At 42.4% G+C, this 18,419-nt stretch overlaps 1 protein-coding gene across 4 annotated transcripts in view; it reads right to left on the reverse strand.

The window, feature by feature from the left end:
• ttll7 (tubulin tyrosine ligase-like family, member 7) overlaps positions 1 to 18,419 on the reverse strand; it is an 86,316-nt gene that overhangs the window by 30,179 nt on the left and 37,718 nt on the right. For all 4 annotated transcript variants that reach the window (XM_019346049.2, XM_019346051.2, XM_025898729.1 and 1 more), the window contains 4 exons: positions 11,671 to 11,765; positions 9,256 to 9,403; positions 8,013 to 8,086; positions 4,451 to 4,586 (listed from right to left, as the gene is read on the reverse strand). In XM_019346049.2, coding sequence (XP_019201594.1) covers positions 4,451 to 4,586; positions 8,013 to 8,086; positions 9,256 to 9,403; positions 11,671 to 11,765 — 453 coding nt within the window. The remainder of the gene's footprint in view (positions 1 to 4,450; positions 4,587 to 8,012; positions 8,087 to 9,255; positions 9,404 to 11,670; positions 11,766 to 18,419) is intronic.

Consider the following 18,419-nt stretch of genomic DNA (forward strand, 5'->3'; position numbering starts at 1 on the left):
ATAGGGTGAGAAGTTCAGCCATCTGTGAGGAGCTCAGAGTAGAGCCGCTGCTCCTCCACATCGAAAGGAGCCAGCTGAGGAGGTTCAGGCATCTGACAAGGATGCCTCCTGGGCGAGGTGCTCCGGGCACGTCCCACCGGGAGAAGGCCCTGGGGCAGACTCAGGGAACGCTGGAGAGATTATATCTCTCGGCTGGCCTGGGAATACCAAGCTGGAGGAGGTGGCCGGGGAGAGGGAGGTCTGGGCTTGTCTGCAGGGGCTGCTGCCCCCCCAGCCCGGCCCCGGATAAGCGGAAGAAGATGGATGGATGGTATTTACCTGGTCTTTAATGATTTGCTGTTTTAGCTTTTTGGTGATTGTTGAAATTGTTTTGTGGGCTTTTAGACGGGATTCTGACGTTTCTGTGAATAGCACACACGTCTATATTTAAATAACAGATCTGGCTGCAATTCCTGTTAAACCAGATGTTCTCCTTCTCGCCTCCAGTACTGGGGGCATTGGGGTTCAACAAGTTAATTGTTTATTACTTAATTACTAGGTATAGTATAAATGGCCATATGGGAGGGTTTTATCAGGAGGAAAAGCTGTGAAACTTGTGAAAAACAGTTAAAAGTGCAAAATTTCTGCTTGTGCTTGTTGTGGTGAGCGGCAGATTCAACAAGTTAAGAATTATGAATGGCTTTAAACGCACATTCAGATTCATTTAAACAATCAGACACCCAGTATCACTGAAATGCAGCCAGATGCTGCTCATTTTACATTTTCACTCGTTTCTTCCATTTTTCCCGACCGCCTCCCGTACCTGGCCTATACCACAACACTTGCTGTCTTGGAAACGCCACCTTCCTTCTTTCACATGATTATCCCGTATGATCCTAGTCTGCCTTTGCATTTGATTGGCCGCATGGTGTGCCTATCAAAATAAAGGCCCACCCCTGCCTTGTGGATTCTGGGCAGGGCTGAAGATTCAAACGCCTGTTAATAATTGACGTATGAAATGATCTTGCGGGCTGGATATAATTGTCCTGCAGGCCACATCTGGTCCGTGGGCCGTACGTTTGACACCACCTAAGCAGAGCTAAGGAATGATGTGTCAAAGGAAAAAAGCAACATCATGAGTAATGAAATTCCCTAATAAATTAAGTTTTTAATGCTAATCTAACTTAAACCAGTCTGGAGATATTTTCATTTTTATACACTTTCTATTCGTTTCTCTTTAAATTCTGTTTGATTTAATTTAGGCTGTCAAACAGTCTCAGCCGCTGACAATGACAGAACAGCTCTGGCTTCTCTCAGTCTCTTTTTCTCATTTTGTTATGCTTGGTTTAACACTTGTTGGGAAGCTTTTGTTTACAGTAACATAACAAGTTGTCATCTCTTCGAATGACATTATCTTCCTTTCACTTGTCTCTCATCTGCTCTGCTAGGTGTGTTTTGCAAAGGGCACACAATAAAACAAAGAACTGAAATGGAAGGGAGGGAAACTAGTAGAGCCATACACGACAGCAGCACACAGCAGACGCATGCACACTGAGCTAAAAAGAAACACGGTGCAAAAAACGTTACAGCTCACTAATTTAGCATTTGAATCATAATGATACTGGACTGTCAGCAAAAGCCCAATGTGTCTGTATCCAGACTGAAAAAGCTGGTGAATTCCTACCAATAACTATGAAATAATATGGTGAGTGTATGAAATATACACTCACCATCTACTTTATTAGGCACACCTGTCAAAATGCTCAATAAGGTTAATATCTAGCAATTAAGTGCATTTAAGTAGAAAAAGCCAAAGTCAGAGGCGAATGGCCGATCTGCTTCGATCTGATAGGAAGGCAACAGTAACTCATATAACCAAGGGTTACAACCAAGTTCAGAAATGCAAAAGAGCATCTCTGAACATCACATGACATCAAATCCTGAAGCAGATGGGCTACAGCAGCAGAAGACCGCACCGGGTGGCACTCCAGTCAGCTAAGAACATCACTGGCTCACAAACATCATCGAAGGAAATTGTACATATAATACCCGTTCTGATGCGTGACAATTTCTGTAGCACAGTTGGGCCCCTTAGTACAAAATGAGTGTTGTTTAAACACCCTAGCCATTGTTTCTGACCACGTCCATCTCTTCATGACCACAGTGGTCATATCTTCTGATGGCCAACAGGATAACGTGCCGTGCCACGAAACTCTAAATCATCTTATTCTGGTTTCTTGAACATCAAAGTGAGTTCACTGTATCCAAATGCCTTCCACAATTACCAGATCTCAGTCCAACAGAGCACCTTTAGGATGTGGTGAAACATACGACGTACATCACGGATGCTGATCTGAAAAAAACTGTGTGACCCAATCATGTCATGGTAGACCAAAATCTCTGGGGATTTTTTTTTAGTACCTTGACGAATTGATGCAGCCAAGAATTAAAGCAGTTCTGAAGGCAAAATGGGTCCAACCTGGTGCTAACAAGGTGTACCTATTAAAGTGGCTAGTTAGTGTATAACAATTTATAAGGGACAAGCAGCAAACGTTGTGTTGCAGAGTCACCTTACAGTGAGTCTGCTCCATCTGTGAGCTGACTATTGAAAATTGACGTGCTTTATGTCTTCCAGCGTCCCAGCTGGATTTTCGTGGGGAGAATAATAAAAGTGGGGGGAAAAGCCGGTTGGCATTGTCAAGAAATGTGTCCATGCTAATGCAGTTTTCTGAATAGGTCCAAAGTTGACACTGTGCATAGAAGAATAACATTTCAAACCTTCTGTGGATAACTTTCATTCTCTCCATTCTCTGTAAATTCTTCTCTACTAGCGCGATGTACCTATTAAAGTGGCTGATTAGTGCATAAAAAAATAAAATAGAGCTTGGATCCACAAGCCCCCTCCTCCATTCAAAGTCCTTTCAGAAAGGTACCTGAAAACAACCCGTAGATTGGCTCAAAACTAGAGATAATGTTTAAACATGAGGCAAGAAAATATTTGCATAAGATGTGTTTTTTGTGCTCTGATGAATATCATACTGCAGTTCAGGAACATCTTTTTTCCCCATAAATGGTTAAGATTAGTATCTCACACTCTGCCTCTCAATAAGGACAGTCGAGTTGTCACTCATGATCGTGTTATTAGATAGGAAACACAAAAGCAACACTCTCTCCCTTTATATTTTGTTTCGGCTCTGACCAGTCTTTGATTGACATCTCTAAAAATGCTCTGCAGAGATTTCCATTCTTTAAAGGACACACAATAAGTTTTAGAAAAAAAAATACTGCGACAGGGTACAAACTGCTGAGGCAGTTTCCACAAAAGCTCCGATGGTTCCATATGACAGTACTTTGATATGTACTTGTAATGTCAATACTACTGTCAAAAATATCCAAATTCAGCACAGTATTCACTACTGCTATTCAGTTGCCAAACGCAGTTAAGGGTTTTTTGTTCTATCTGCATCATTCCTCCTCATCATTGCTTCTTCACTCCGTGTTTTTAAATATCCCACAATTCCCTCCCCTGTGTCTTTTCATTCCATTGATTTGTTCCTCTTGAATACATAACCAGACATGAAAACCAAAAATTGCCCCTTTCTCTCCATTTTTTTTGTACTCTAGTCAAGTCAAAACAATAGTAACAAAACAACTCTCTATCAGTGTCTCACCATCTTTTTTACTTTATGACTATATTTTCAATCCTCCGCTCATCATTCCTTTCTTCCCCCCTTCTCATCTTTCTGAAGTTACATGGCTGTAAATCAGCTGTTGTCCTCTCTTCATACCTTTACCTTCAAAGCTTAACTGAAGATGCATTCCTCCTGATACTGCAGAGGTGCTGGTATTCATAAGCATACAATGACTTTTACAATTTCATAAGTGCATGACCGCACAAGCTTCTGAGTGTATATACCTACATGTATAACAAATTTTCCACCTGTGGGACTAATAAAGGTCATCTTATTTATGTGTGTAAGATAAAATATGTAATTAAACTGCATAAAAATGCATTGACATGTGTGGCCAGCAACTTGGTTAACCTTTGCAGAAAGGAAGAAAAGTAGAAAAACACAGAAGAAGAAAGAGGAAAGCAGGATGTAACTGTAAAGTAAATAAAGTAATAAAAGTGACATTGTTGTTTGCTTTTAAAAGCTCATGTGCACAACATAATGAATATTTGTGAAAAGAGTGAATGACAGTGGAAAGGTAGACAGGAGAAGAAGGACGTATTTTCAGGTGTTCTAACAAATACCAAGGGCTGCGGCACACTTTCGCGTTATTTGTGCATCCTTTTTTGTCTCTATGGGCAGAATCTTAATAGAAATTTGTGTGTGCTTCTTTTCTTTTACGTTTGCTTGTCCACAAGTGTCTGAATATGTTTGGGTGTGGGTTTCTGCAGTTTTCTTTGCTTGTGTGCGTGTGTTTGTGCGTGTGTGAGTCCGTGACAGTCTGCCACTGACGTACGTGCCTTCATTCGTTTCAGAGGATTATTCATTTCCTTTTGAAGTGAGGCAGCTCGCCCGGCGAGGAAGGTCTGAAAGGCGGCCGAGAGCAGGCTTTCATACTTTTCCAACAGCAGCTTGTCGTCTGGGGGGTAAATACGTCTGTGGACCACAGAGAAGGAGGGAGAAAGGAGAAGAGAGTGAAGAAGAGGTGAGGAATGATGGAAAAAGGAAAGGGGAAAATGAAAGGAAATGATGGGTCACAAATGGGGTCATAAAAGTAGAAGGTGAGAGAGACAGAGTGGAAGAAAGAGAAAAAGGGTGGTTCAGGTTAAGGAAAAGAGGGATATGGGGTGGAAAGAGGAGCCGTGAAATATTTAGGAAGTCAGTGGGAGTTAAAAAAATGGGGAAAAGGGGTAAAGAGATATAGAGAGACAAAGAAAATAGAAAAAGAACAGGGATACAAAGAAAGGTAAAGATGAGACACAATGGATGGTGGGAGAGACAGAAAGGTCAAGGTGCAGCAAGTGCAGAGAAAGACAAACAAAAGGTGAGAGTGAAGAATGAGGAAGGAGGCAGCAAAGAGACAATACAGACGGAAGAATATTAATGAGACCTTGAGTGAAGAAACTGCATGAACAGTCAATCTTTTCACATGGTGCATTAATACAACAGCTTTCCACACGCTCTCACCCTCACCGACATGTGCACGAGCTTCACTGTTTTTGCAGCCTTTGCTAATGTGCCCATTCACACATTCACATTTGTGCCCTTAAGTCTAAAATAACAGTGCTCGGTGTTTATCCAAGGCCTGAGGGGATTAGAACAATGCGTAAACCTCTGCCTGGTTACCCTCATAATACATCTACAAACTCCCAATGTCATCGCTTTAGCCATTAAGTCAAAACAAGGTTACTGTTTTAATCAAGATAAGAACTGGCCTTAGTTATTGCAAAAGCACGAATATGGTCTGGCGTCTGCACAGACAATATCGAGTGCTAAACTCCCCTCAAGTTGGTTAGAAAACACTCTACAAGCACAGACCTGTGATTAAAAGACAAAACTATAGAGATGAATGAAGTCACAGCAAGGACACAGCAGTGGAAAATGTTCTACCATGGCACAATGACAGGACAGATCTTTTTAAATATTGATTAATAGGCTTTGAGCTAGTCACAGATACACGCGTATGTGTAGTGGATTTCAGTGTAATGCCACATAAAGCTGAACTATTTCATTGGACCAAAGCCGTTACCCAGTATTATGCAAACAGGTACATTGATTTTGAGACCTGAGATAAAGCCGCCATTTGAATTCCATCCCTTGAAATTATTTTATGTGAGATTTCTCAGCGACCGTTCAGTTTCTAGGGTACGTTTTCTTTAAGGTGCATGTAATGGTTCTTTTCATTCCCAAGACACATTTTTTATAACGGCCACATAAACGAAAATGGATTCATAACATATGAAAAGAGCCAGAACTTTTCAATCCTAAAGAGCGTCATGAATCACTCGACTGAGAAGCTTAAGGTGAGGCACTTTAATGGTGGGTGTTAACTGCTCAGTCTTTTTGGCAGCGTCCATCTCTGAGCAAATGGACGTTTTACGTGGGGGTGACCTCTCACTATTGTTTAACTAAAACGTTTGCTGGGCCTTACTTTCAGTCCTCAACTGGAGTTAAAGAAAAACTAACATAGACCATTTACATGGATCTGAAACTAAATAAAAACATTTGTTTTGGTCAACAGTTCTTTAAAGTTTCCTGTTCCCAGACATTTAAAGGGACCCGTTCACTCTGGGATGTGGTTCACACTCTCACCTTCATCCATAGTAGGAAACTTTTTCCTGATTGGCTCCCTCTTGCAAGCAAAAGATACAAACAGCAGGCAGACAGGGCTTTATCCGCTCACATTAAGTCGACAGTGCCAAGAGTAAAAAAAAAACTGTCTAACAATGAGCATTTAGAGTAGTCTGATGTCTGAGGTCCTGCTCACAGGGATTACTGTAGAGTCCTGTGAAAAAAGCAAGTGAAAACCTAAATGCACCCCATAATTCAATAGCTCATAGAACCACTTTAGCAGCAATAAGTTGAAGTAATTGTTTTGGGTATGACTTTATCACTCTCTCACATGGCTGTGGAGGAATTTTGGCGCACTCATCTTTATGATGTTGCTTTAGCTGATTGAGGTTTGTGGGCTTTTGTTTTACGCACAGGTTCTGCCACAGCATTTCAATCGGGTTGTCTGGATTTTCAGAAACTCTGCTGTAGATTTGGTGGGATTGCTGTTGCGCTGTTGCGCTGTTGCACTCGGCCTAACCTGTTGCACACAGTTTAGGCCGAGGGATGGGCCAGCTATCATTACTTTGGTTTGGTCTGTGTAAAGGAAGTTGTTCTACAAGCCTTTTGTCTACAACACTTTCTTTTTCACATTAATTTACATATGCTGACCTTTTATTTCTATTCTTTATTTCAATATGAGCATTCTCGACTGTAAGCGTACCTCTTTGTGCTATGCATATATATATGCATATTTATATATATTATATGTGTATATATAAAACACAAGCTGTACCCTTTAAAGAATCCTAAATGAAGAGCAAATAGCAGCTGGGTTTCCCTCGGATGTGTCACGGTCATGGCTTGTCTGTACCTGATACAGTTTCATCTAATAACACAATGTAAGTCAGTTCATTACCCAAACTCATCTAATGAGAAGCACTGTGTTAATCAGACTTCAGCGTTGTGCAGGGACACTATTTGAATGCTAAGAGGTCTTTACCAGGGTGCTCCAGACAGACGCCAGCCTGCCTGATTGACTGTCTGACTGCCTGTCGAAAAATAGGAAGGAGGTGACAGCACTTCATGCAGGCCTGGATCAGCATTCAACATTCACCAGCCACTCACTCAAGTGATGAGTCAAGAAGTCACTTAGAGTTGGGAAGACAGCAAGAAGGGTGTGTGTGTGTGACTGTTTGTCTTTGTTTTTGTGTGTAAGCAGGTGAATGAGGAACATATTGGGAGAGAAAAGCGAGGGGGGTGTTTGTATGTGTGTGCACATTGGATTAAGGCAGGAAGACACACAGAGGGAGGGAAAGAGCATTAACAATTTATAAGGGACAAGCAGCAAATCTGAACTTTGTGTTGCTGAGTCATGCTGTAAGGTGAATCTGCTCCATCTGTGAGCTGACTATTAAAAATTGACATGCTTAATGTCTTCCAGTGTCCCTGCTGGATTTTGGGGAGATAATAAAAGTGTGGGGAAAAGCCGGTTGCCATTTGTCAAGAAAGGTGTACACTAAAGTAACTTTGTGAAAAAGTTGTGCACACTGTGCATAGAGGAATAACAATTTCATCCTTGTTCCTACATATCACTGGACAGCTTTCATTCTCATCATTCTTTCAGTCAGTTCTTCTCTCCAAACAATAGATTCGCTTTTGGTTGTTCTTCCTGCAACAGCTTTATTTATTTTCCTGAGAGCCTGGCACTCTCGAGATGACCCCCATAAACGTAAGAGCACTGGCACAAGTTCAGTGGGTGTGTTCCTGGAGGAAGAGGCTCTTCACCCCAGTGGTCTGCCTCTTTCCTACCTGTAGTTCCCCAGATGTTGCTTTTCATGCTCCTCCCTTGAAATCTGCTTGCGAACCTGTGCCAGCCGCTCTTTCTAAACATAAGAGAAGAGCAAAGAGACAAATGACAACTTCTTCCAGGTGAAAGTCAGTGCCAGCAAAACAATATATTCTATTAGAGCCAAAGACAGAATGAATTCCTGCAAGAAAGAAACGAGTACAAAGAGTCTCACTCATCAATGACTCATAATTTAGTCCATTTACTCTTTTATTAGTATGTTACAAAGGTGTAATTGTGGAGCTCAGTTGGCCAATTTGGCATAAAGACGAAAGGAGGGGACCACTTTCCTACTAGCACTGCAATCTCATTTAGCTCTAAGCAAAGTGTGCCTTTCATAGAACCAAACCTGGTCTCACACTTCAGCCATAACAGCACTCGAAAACGAAGCGATGCCCTTTTTCTAAAAGGTGCCTTTCCGCCATCTTTCCTCATTCCCACTGATTAGTGCCATGGCTAATCAAAAGGCTAATCAAAGAGGGTGGGAGGCGTTAAAGTACTAGTAGCTGCCACTTTTCCCCATATACATGAGCAAAGCTCCCCCGACTTCATTTCAAAGAGAAAATAATTAAATGGTATGCTTGTGTCAGAAAACTTTTGAGTCTTCTGACACAAAGTAAGAAGTAATTGAAACTGAGTTTCTGCTTAAGCTTTTCATTTCAAGCTCCGACTTGTGTTTCAAGTGCATAATACAGTAGGGTGCTGAGACATATAATTTATATATCAAATATATTGATGTACCAGCTGATTGGTGTGTTAACTAAATGTCTCTAATGACACGTCACAGATCTCTGATGTGAGCCTGTCTGAAGCCAAACCACCTTTCTCTGCACATTTTCGTGTGGCCTGCAAAGCTTAAAAGTATCTCATGACTTATGATCACCGCTTGAGACTGTGCACTCATTGTTTTAATCCCCAGGCCGGTTTTGAATGTCCGGGTGGGGAAATGAATGAGGACCGCTCTCAACTCCCTCGACCACAGTTAAGGAGCACCACCTTGTACAGGTGCTTAGCATCACAGATGCTGCCCTGCAGTTTGATACCAGCCAGTGCTTCAGAGATCTGTGGTTTTACTTGCGTCTCAGGTGGGACAATGTGTGTGACTGAGTGAATATAAAGCCCAGTGTTTGTGAATTTAAAAAAAAGGTTTAAATGAATGGATTTCTGTTCCCCTCCTGCTTTCTCCTTCTTTCTGCTCGTCCTCACCAGCTCTTCTCTTCGTCGCTCCAGCGTGTGACGTTGTTTCTCCCAGTCTGAGGAAGCAGCCGAGAGTTTCTTCATGGATCCGTGTCCGTACAGCCGTCTCTGAGCCTCTGCCTTCTGCTGGGCTAGGTTGCGTTTCTTATCACTCGCCCTGGATCAACAAAAAGCAAGACAATTAACATCTACATACACGGAAAGGGTTCAGATTTCAGAGCGCTAACTAAGAGCAAAAACATTCTGATTGCACCTTTTATTCATGTTTGCTGTCACCAAAGTTTTTTTTGTTTAGTTTTGTTTTGCTTTGCATGTAATGGTTATTTGTAACACTACACAGTACTGAGAAAAACACACACACACACAATCAACGGAAAAGGGTTTTTAAAAGTGTCATAATAAAGCCTGACAGCTTGTGGGCCTCCTCCCTAGCTGACCTGAATATCTGCCTTATCACATCATTGTGCTGGTTAAAAAAAAAAGACAGAAAAAAAGCCCCCACAAAACACTCAACAATACAAAAACAGAGATGAAGCTGAGACACAAACAACTCTGGGATGAACAGGACCAGACAGCTAATTCTGAACAAGTGGGCCACTGCGGTCTAGAGAAAGGGCAATTCATTTTAGTCAATCGCTGGTCCTTTAAATTGGATATTGAGTGCTTTTGGGGGACTGAGGTTTATCAATGTCCATGCCCGACCGGGTCTGAATTGATCCCATTTGATACAGTTGATGTGGTGAGCAGAATCAAGAGCCAAGCCTACCTCTACACAGCACCAGCTCCTCCCTTTGGGGGAAGCAAAGTCATTACTATACAAGGAAAAAGTGAGCGAAGCCTCCCCCCCCCCCCCCATTCACTGTAGCGTGAACATAAGCGCTATGTCCAGTGGAAAGAGCTTCATGCCTTTCAAGCCGTCCTACGATTTATTTGTCATAAAATAACCAAATCTCCCTTTTTAATCTGTGGCAGCACATTAAACATCAGCCATGTAACAAATCACTTTGAGAAGAGATTTGTTTGGCCCACATGAATCCATTCAGGAGGATGGAGCGAGTCTTTATGTGGGCCCGGTGCACCACGCACCTCACTTGGCCAAATTAGATGTATACGATGTTGCATGTAATTGATCCAGTGTGTGTGTGTGTGTGTGTGTGTGTGTGTGTGTATGCACTTTGTTTGTATATATGTGTGTGACTAGCAGAGCTGAGACTATATTTAGAGCAGTAAGAGGAGGACAAGCACACAGAGAAAAGAGGGAAAAAAAGAGCAGAGATCCAGAGGTCTGGTGTACAATGATCAATCAGAGGACAGACTCTCCGTAGCCAGGGGACAGAAAAGCATGCCAGCAAACACAAACACACACACGTACACACAAACACGCACCCTACCTATACGAAAAATACATTCCAAAATAAAAACAGTGTGCATTTAAAAAAAATGAAATACACCCACAAACCAAAACAAAGAGCAGCAGAGGAAGCGTATGTAGATATACGAACCACAGATCAGCGCACAGGTTAAAAAAAAGACACATTCAGAAACTCACAAACACCCAGCATCTCTGATTGAAGGGTTCACAAAGCACACAGTAGATGGTATTGCATGGCTTTGTACCTTGGCCATTATCCGTCTTTTTATCCACCACAGAAACACCAACACACAAATTTAGAAAGACAGCAATTTATTTGTCCAAAGCTTCAACTTCCTGCTGCGTTCACGCTAATGTCACTACTGTCTCATCAGTCTGAAACCAAAACAAGATAATGGCCGGATTGTACTGTGCGTCAAAATAATTTTTAAGTTTGCTCGGCTGTCAAATTAAAAGATAAATAAATAAATAAAAGAAACCTAAGCACCGATTGAAATTCTGAGCATTTAAAGCCCTTTAAAGGAAAGCTTGATATAAACTTCGAGTGCCTCTGCGCACAAAACTTCACCAACTAAACAGAGCAATTGTGAAGTTTGTTGATGAAACATATAGCGGTCTTATAGGCTTCAGATCGAGCATGCCAGCAGCAAGGAAACAAATCTTTGCATGTTAAATTCTTTGTTTTGCTGTCATTTTTATTTCTTTTTGCATGCATAGCTAAGGGGGGGTCAAGACTAGCCATTCATGTGTTTAGGTGCATTCATGCCAGACACCTCTACTGATTTCCAGCAAAACTAAGAGGAGAAGGCAGCAGGTGACCGACTGGCTGAGAGGAACAATTTTTTTAAATTCAATGTAAAGGCTCCACATTTTTACAGTAGCAGCATAGTTAATTTCCATATTTATATTCATCTACTTATTTTTGTGAAAGCCACAGGGAGCCACTAGAGACGGGCAAAAGAGCCGCAGGCAGGATTTGCGAACCGTAGATGCAATTTGTTGGTATCTATTTGCATGGGTGTGTATGTGTAAGACAGGGTGGAAAACAATACCTGATGTTGAGGAGTTTGAGGGCATTGAGCAGCACACCTTTCTTCACATCATAATCAATCTTCTGATCTGTCCCAAAGCTCGGAGCTCGATTGATCTGTCAGGTAAGAGAGAACAGACACATTCAAAGGATGCTCAGTATTTTTTTCTCTTCTTGTTCTGCTTCATATCACTTTTTTCTCCTTTCTTATCAGTCCAACAGACAGGCATGCTACACAATTACAGGAGTGAGTTTAGAGCATCTTTGGAGAAAAGAAAAAAAAAGATCTATTCCGACAAGGAGAGAAGTAGTGAGAAAGAGATGAAAGTTGAGGGTTTTTTCTCTCTTTGAAGGACACTTTGGAACTCTTAGCCTTTGCCTGGGCATAAATCCACTCTGGCACTGACGAGTGTATGCTCGTGCATTTAGAAGAGCATATTTGCGTCAGAGTGAATGCATACAAACAGATTGTGTGGGTTAATCGCTCACCCCATAACTGACCCTGGTTCCTGACTCTGTATCCTAAGATTGCTCGCAACAGCCTGACGCCTCGATGCGCACGTCTTTGCGAGCATCAGAGAATTGCCGTCGCTCAGCTCAGTGTCATCACGGACAATCAAGAGCGCTCAGAGAGATTCCGCTCAGCAAGAAACAGAAAGGGCCACCTCGGATTCGAGGTACAAAAGCAGGTATCATCTGGAGAGAAATTCAAGAGCAATGTACCATTCTTAACGGAACAATTTCCAGCACCGGTGCAAGGTATTCAAATATCAGTTATTATACCTGACACAACAAATCAATTCTTTTTACTCTTTGTTATGTTCCCACAGTGAGAAAGAGATTATGTGAGACAACAAAGGCTGCAAAAAATGGAAGAGAAGTGCAGAGGGAGGGTGAATGAACTGGCAACCGTGAGTGGAATGGTGTCTTTCTATGAGCTGACTTCAAATGACAATGCAACAGATGCCCAACGAAAGGCTGGCCGAGTTTGATACGGCTTGATTTTGGAGATAAGTCGGCTCTTTTATTAACAATGTCCAAAAGTCTTAGACCGCCCATTTTCTTTTTAATGTCTGGGTGATGTGATCGTATGGGATCTGTAATAAGGGTTTATTTGTTGAGTAGCGAAGGGAATTTTGTCACTTTGTTGCTATAAATCAGTTCAACAAAATCAGAGGTTATGAACATTAACTCTAAGTAATAGTTAACATCACCTTAATAGACAATGCCCTCCTATTAATATATTTGGGGGGGGGGGGGGGGGGGGGGGGTTCTCAATTCATTGACATGTTTATGTACCCTGAAGTCAAAATTATCTGCTTTTATGAATGAAAATTACAGCCAACTGTCTGGGCGTCTAGCTGGAAATTCAACCTCTCCCAGTAGCCTTATTCTGCAGTCAACGTGAGTACTTGTATCAGAAACACTATTGCTCTAGTTCCCGTCTTCCTTTGGAAAAAAGCCGTTGGATACAGTTGAACACATCAAAGCAGGACAACAGCCAATCACAAATCGGGATTTCAGTAACAGAGCAAAACTGAGCTAATCACAGGTTTTAGTGTCTATTACAGATCCCGTTCTACCCACCAATCAGGGATGTGGGGTAAAGGACGGTAAAAGAGATGGATGGGGAAAAAAAAGGCTGGCGTGCAGCATCAAGCTATTTGGAACCATAAGGTTTTCCCGAGCACCAAAATTTGAAAGCCCCTTTGCAGACGGCATGCAAAGCCTCTCAAGGGTTGTGGGGGTAGCTCTCTGTAACTCCATCCCTCCTTCTCTCTCCTACATCTGAACTACCCATTACTAATCCTGACATAAAGGTGCTCAGTGCTGTGTGGCAGATTCGGGAACAGTGATGTAAGATAATATTTACACCGCTGCTAGACTCCCAGGAACTGAGAGAGCCAGAGTGTGTGTGTGCGTAACCAAAAAAAAGGCCGTAACTGCTGAAAGACTGCGCGTTAGGATCACGAGGCAGCTATTGAAAATAAAATAAAGAAGAAAAAATGTAAATATGCACCTTCCAGCGATCAACAGCTACACCCAAACTGACCTAAGAAACGTGACTGTTGTCATACGAGGAAGCTTTTTATTCTAGCTATTTCCTCAGAAACTCTATACTGAGCTGTGGCTGTCTGTAAATACGCATATAACCTTCCCTGGGCTGTCACTACCTGAATCCCTTTAACTAGTTTATGCAATAACTCCATAAATATCATAGGTGAGCTACAAAAGCCTCACAAATATGAAGTGTGTTTGTATGGACGTGCCCTTGTAAGTGTGCGTGTGCGTGTTTTTTTTATTATTTTGTATACAGCAGCCATTTATCAGTACGGGGGTGATGAATGTGTTCTAGCGCCAAGAGGAAAACAGGAACAGAGAGACCCTATGCAACTCTTTCGCTCAAAAGAATGAAGTATACAATCCTCTTTGTGCCGAGGAGGACAGAGCTCCACTTCATCCTGCAGTTATCTTATCAAAGAAAGCGAAACATTACTAAAAAAAAAAATGAAAAAATAAAAAAAGAAGGTCTGTGTTCATTTCGAGCGCTCGCCAATATGACAGCCACAGTGAAAATAGTGTGGCTTTAGAGCGCCGTAGCCTATAGGTAAGAGCCAGACTGGCAGTGATCCTGGTGACGCTCGTCTCGTTACTTGTCTTCATTTCTTAGTTTGATTCGTGGTGTCAAGCTGTCACAGGAGAGACTGGCATTGCAGCGCTCGCTGGCTTTCTTTGCTCTCCCTCAGCTGTTTTGTCTCTCACCTTCTTCTTGCTGCCAGTTGCACTCCTCTTCTCCCTAGTTTCTATTTCCACTCTTTCTGTCTTACTGTCTCTCACCGTGTTTTTCTGACTGGTCACCACTGACCCTGCGCTCCCCTCCCTTCCCCGCTCCCTCCCCGTGCTAGCCCTCATTCTCCGGTCGTTACCTCTCTTCATTTTTCTCTCTCTCTCTATGTTTCTGTGTTCTCTATTTCCTCCCTGGCAAAAGGAAGTTGAACCAGTCTGGTCCTAATGAACCCCTGCAGGCTCCCAAAACCCCCCACTCTGATTTCCTTAAGTGACTCTGGCAGGGTCTTAAAGGAGCCCTTGGTTGCTCCAAGATGCATTCAATAAAAACGTCAGATGAAAAGATTAGAAACTCCTTTTTACTCATTCTTTGATTCGGTTCAGCTTCAGCGACGCATCGCTGTAGCCAAAATATCACTTGGTCAAAAAGCATATCGGTCTTTAATTTTTTCACAGGACCCTTTATCCCCATCTGATTACTGAATTAAACATACAGAGATGAAAGGGTTATAACAAAAACAAAGACGGGAAATATAAGGCTTTTATTTTCAGCACCTTGAGTTGTGTGATTGAGATGGCTCAAGAAAAAGGAACAACAGTAACCTGCCATTGTTTATAAAGACCACTGTGAAATACAGGCTGTTGCTGGGGAGCCTCGTGAGACTTTTTTTTTTTAAACCATCCATTTGGTTTGAATTTTCGGTGAACAGCAAGTCCCTCTACTGATCTTTATTTTGAGCACTAAAGTACAAACAAAACAGGGAGAAATGCAACCAGTAAATTTTACATGGCTTATTTAATTTGATAATACCTGGTAATTTCCAAGTGGAAAATTCCATTCAGCCACTGGTTTGAACATGGATCTGTTGATGTTTGGCCCCTTGAAGCATCTCATTCAAGTAAATTTAATTCACTTTTATTGATATAGCATCAAATCATAACATAAGTCATCTCAGGGCACTTAATACATAATAAAAATCGCGGCATTATAACATTATAATTGAGAACTAAGCGTGTTGCCCAAGGATAGCCAGTAAGCAAATATGAGCCAAACAGCACAATAAATGCCTAACAATGAGATTACCATTAACCCGGTCATAGGTCGTTCTGCACAACTACAGAGAATAAAGTCTCCACTCGTATTATGATAAGACGCTAACTGATGCTCCATCTCTGTCTGTTGTTATCACTTCAGTTATGAATAAAACCATTAACCTCGTGATGACGATGCGCCTCGCTCGCTGCTAAAAATGCAGCGGACGTTAAACAGTTTGTACCTGTGGCTTCTTCGCCACACAGACCCTCATAAAATAGCAACGGCACCGGATCAACAACAATCAGCTGCTTTATTTCCACAACAAATTGCTACCCCACATCGACATTTATTCTGCGTCTGGAATGCTCTCTAAAACAAGTACAAGGGCTGCTCGTGATTAATCGGTTCAGAAAAACGACCCCCTCTTATTATTCCTGGCAGAGTGTAAACAACCACTGCTTTGACAAGCCTCCCATTTTGCCCCGCACGCTCAAGGGTATCGGCACAGTTCAACCGCTGTCAGAATGGAGTGTTTGTTGCTGCACAATGGTGGAATGAGAGAGGGAGGCAGAAAGGGAGAGGGGGAAACCGAGCATGAGTAGTAGAGCGACAGCAAGACAGACAGACAGCCACCCTGTTAAGTCGCTCTCTTGTTTCAGCCGTCTTATCAATCACCGTTTTGTTCTTTTTGTGGCATTTTACGTGGTCCACTCGGATGCAGGGACACTGTAGTGGAGTCTGGTAAAGGTCCTGGAAGTGAGTGGGACACTATTTAGCTTTGCTGACCTGCCTTGCTTTTTGAAGACATGGAAAAGATGCAGGGGATACAATCCAAGGTAGTTAAATGAGGTTTAAGTGGATCTAGTAAGGCACCTACACAAAATTCAAAGTGCCAAAGAGTCTTCAAACAAAAATAAATCATAAGTCATAATCTGAAGTCCAGAGGTGACTGTCATAAACATGAAGGGAAAACATGTCTTCCCTTCAAATATGCCACAGAGCCAGCTGTACCTACTACAGTTCCCTATGTCACTCATATACGTGCGTCTTCCTTCTCAATCACACGTGCGCACACAAACACACTGACACTGCCACTGCCATACACGCCTGATGATAAATGACTAAGAGTTGGTGTATGTTTTCAACTGCCCCACATACAAAGCCCGTGCGCGCCTAATTTGATACTTATTCCATGAAATAGTCATGTTGGGGGAAAATGGATGTGGATAGAGACAGACAGTCCCATACATCATTCTAATTATTCTTTAATAAACCTCTTTTAAGCCGGGGAGTGGCTCGCAGGTCACTACTGCCACCTAGGGTTTACAAGTGGAAAGGCAACCCCTCAGAGAGTAAGGACGATATCCATGTACATTTAAACAAGAATGAATCCCACTAAGTGCCAAAGATTAATCAAAGACAAAAGGAGAATGAAAGGTGGAAGGGGGCAAAAGAGACTCAGAAAGATAATTGAGAATATCAAACTGTATGTATTCTCCTCTATCATTTACCCTAGAAAATTCAATCATGAAGGGATGAAAATTATTTGGAGAGCACAGGTAGCAAGTAAATTCCTCTTTAATCACTCTGAATACACAATAATGTTCGAGTCGGCTGTAGCAGGTGTTAGGAAACACTTCTGAAATTTCCTCAGGAAATATGTGAAAGGCAGGCTAACCTCTAAATCCATCCTCTAAAAGTACCCGGAAAACATGTCTACTCTTTACACTTCTATGAAAGGCTATAAGAACATTACATTTTTACCTCATTCTCCACAGAAGAAATGGAATTTCTACTGGAAACCTGAACAAGTGTGAGCCACTATTTATACCACCCAAGGCATTAGCAGTATTTCCTCAGATCCAACTCATTTGGTGTCTGTATGTGGTTGGAAAATAGGAAAGTGTGAAAACTATCGATGTGTTTGTCTCTGTGCATCTGTTTACAGTTGCCAATGCAGATTACTTCCCACAAACACTCCAAAGAAAAAGGAAGTCTGGATTATGTTGGCTCTGATGGGCTGGACGGACAAACCAAAACTCATCTTGAAACAATCGGAGACACAAAGCACACAAAGAGGGGCAAGTTGCAGGAAGGGGTGAGGGGAAGGGTGAAAAATCGCCACCCTTGGGGAAGCAGCCCAGCTGCAGTCTGTTGGTCTGTTTTTGTAATGGCCAGTCACACATACAAACACACAAACAGCCCGTGACAAGCAAACCCGTGCCACAGTTTGCCTAACCACGCCCGCCTCATTAGCTGCCAATCATTTTGCACGGCGGTCCTAAAAAGGGGGACAGGACATGAAGAAAGAGCACAAGAGATGGATGAGGGGATGGTACTTAAATTGTTGCCATCAATAATCAAGCTGCCTTTGTGCAACGCTATACTAATATGACACAATGACACATAAAACGCAGTGAAAGTCGCCCAACTTCTTCCTTCTCTGTTCCTGAAAAGGCCCGTGTGTGTTTCAGAAGAGTTAAACCTGCCAACCTCACTGAATAAAAGGCAAGACTACGGGCTGGAGTCGGTAAGCAGATGAGGGTAGCGTAGCACACACTACAGAGGACTATTCCCAGAGGGGCAAAGACCATTCATCCAGACACACACACACGCGCGCGCACAGACACACACGCGGACAGGGAGTAGAAAGATTTACACAAAATCGCAGACACATCCTCGGCTGTATCTCTCACGCTGTGTGTTTAACGTCCAGCCGAACACGTGTACAGAACCAAACACTGCACACATTCACACAGCGCAAATCAAATTTAGACACGCTAACTTACATTCACTTCTACACACACACACACATAAAGAGACACACCGTCACATGCTGACTGTAGCCCTAACAAGCAGGCCGACCAGCCTCTAAGCTGCCTGGAGCCCGGCACTAGAGAGACAGCTTCGCGGGGACCGGGGAGGTTTCTAATTATTCAGGCTCACTA

The sequence above is a fragment of the Oreochromis niloticus genome, linkage group LG15 (genome assembly GCF_001858045.2).
Source record: "Oreochromis niloticus isolate F11D_XX linkage group LG15, O_niloticus_UMD_NMBU, whole genome shotgun sequence".
Lineage (NCBI taxonomy): Eukaryota > Metazoa > Chordata > Actinopteri > Cichliformes > Cichlidae > Oreochromis > Oreochromis niloticus.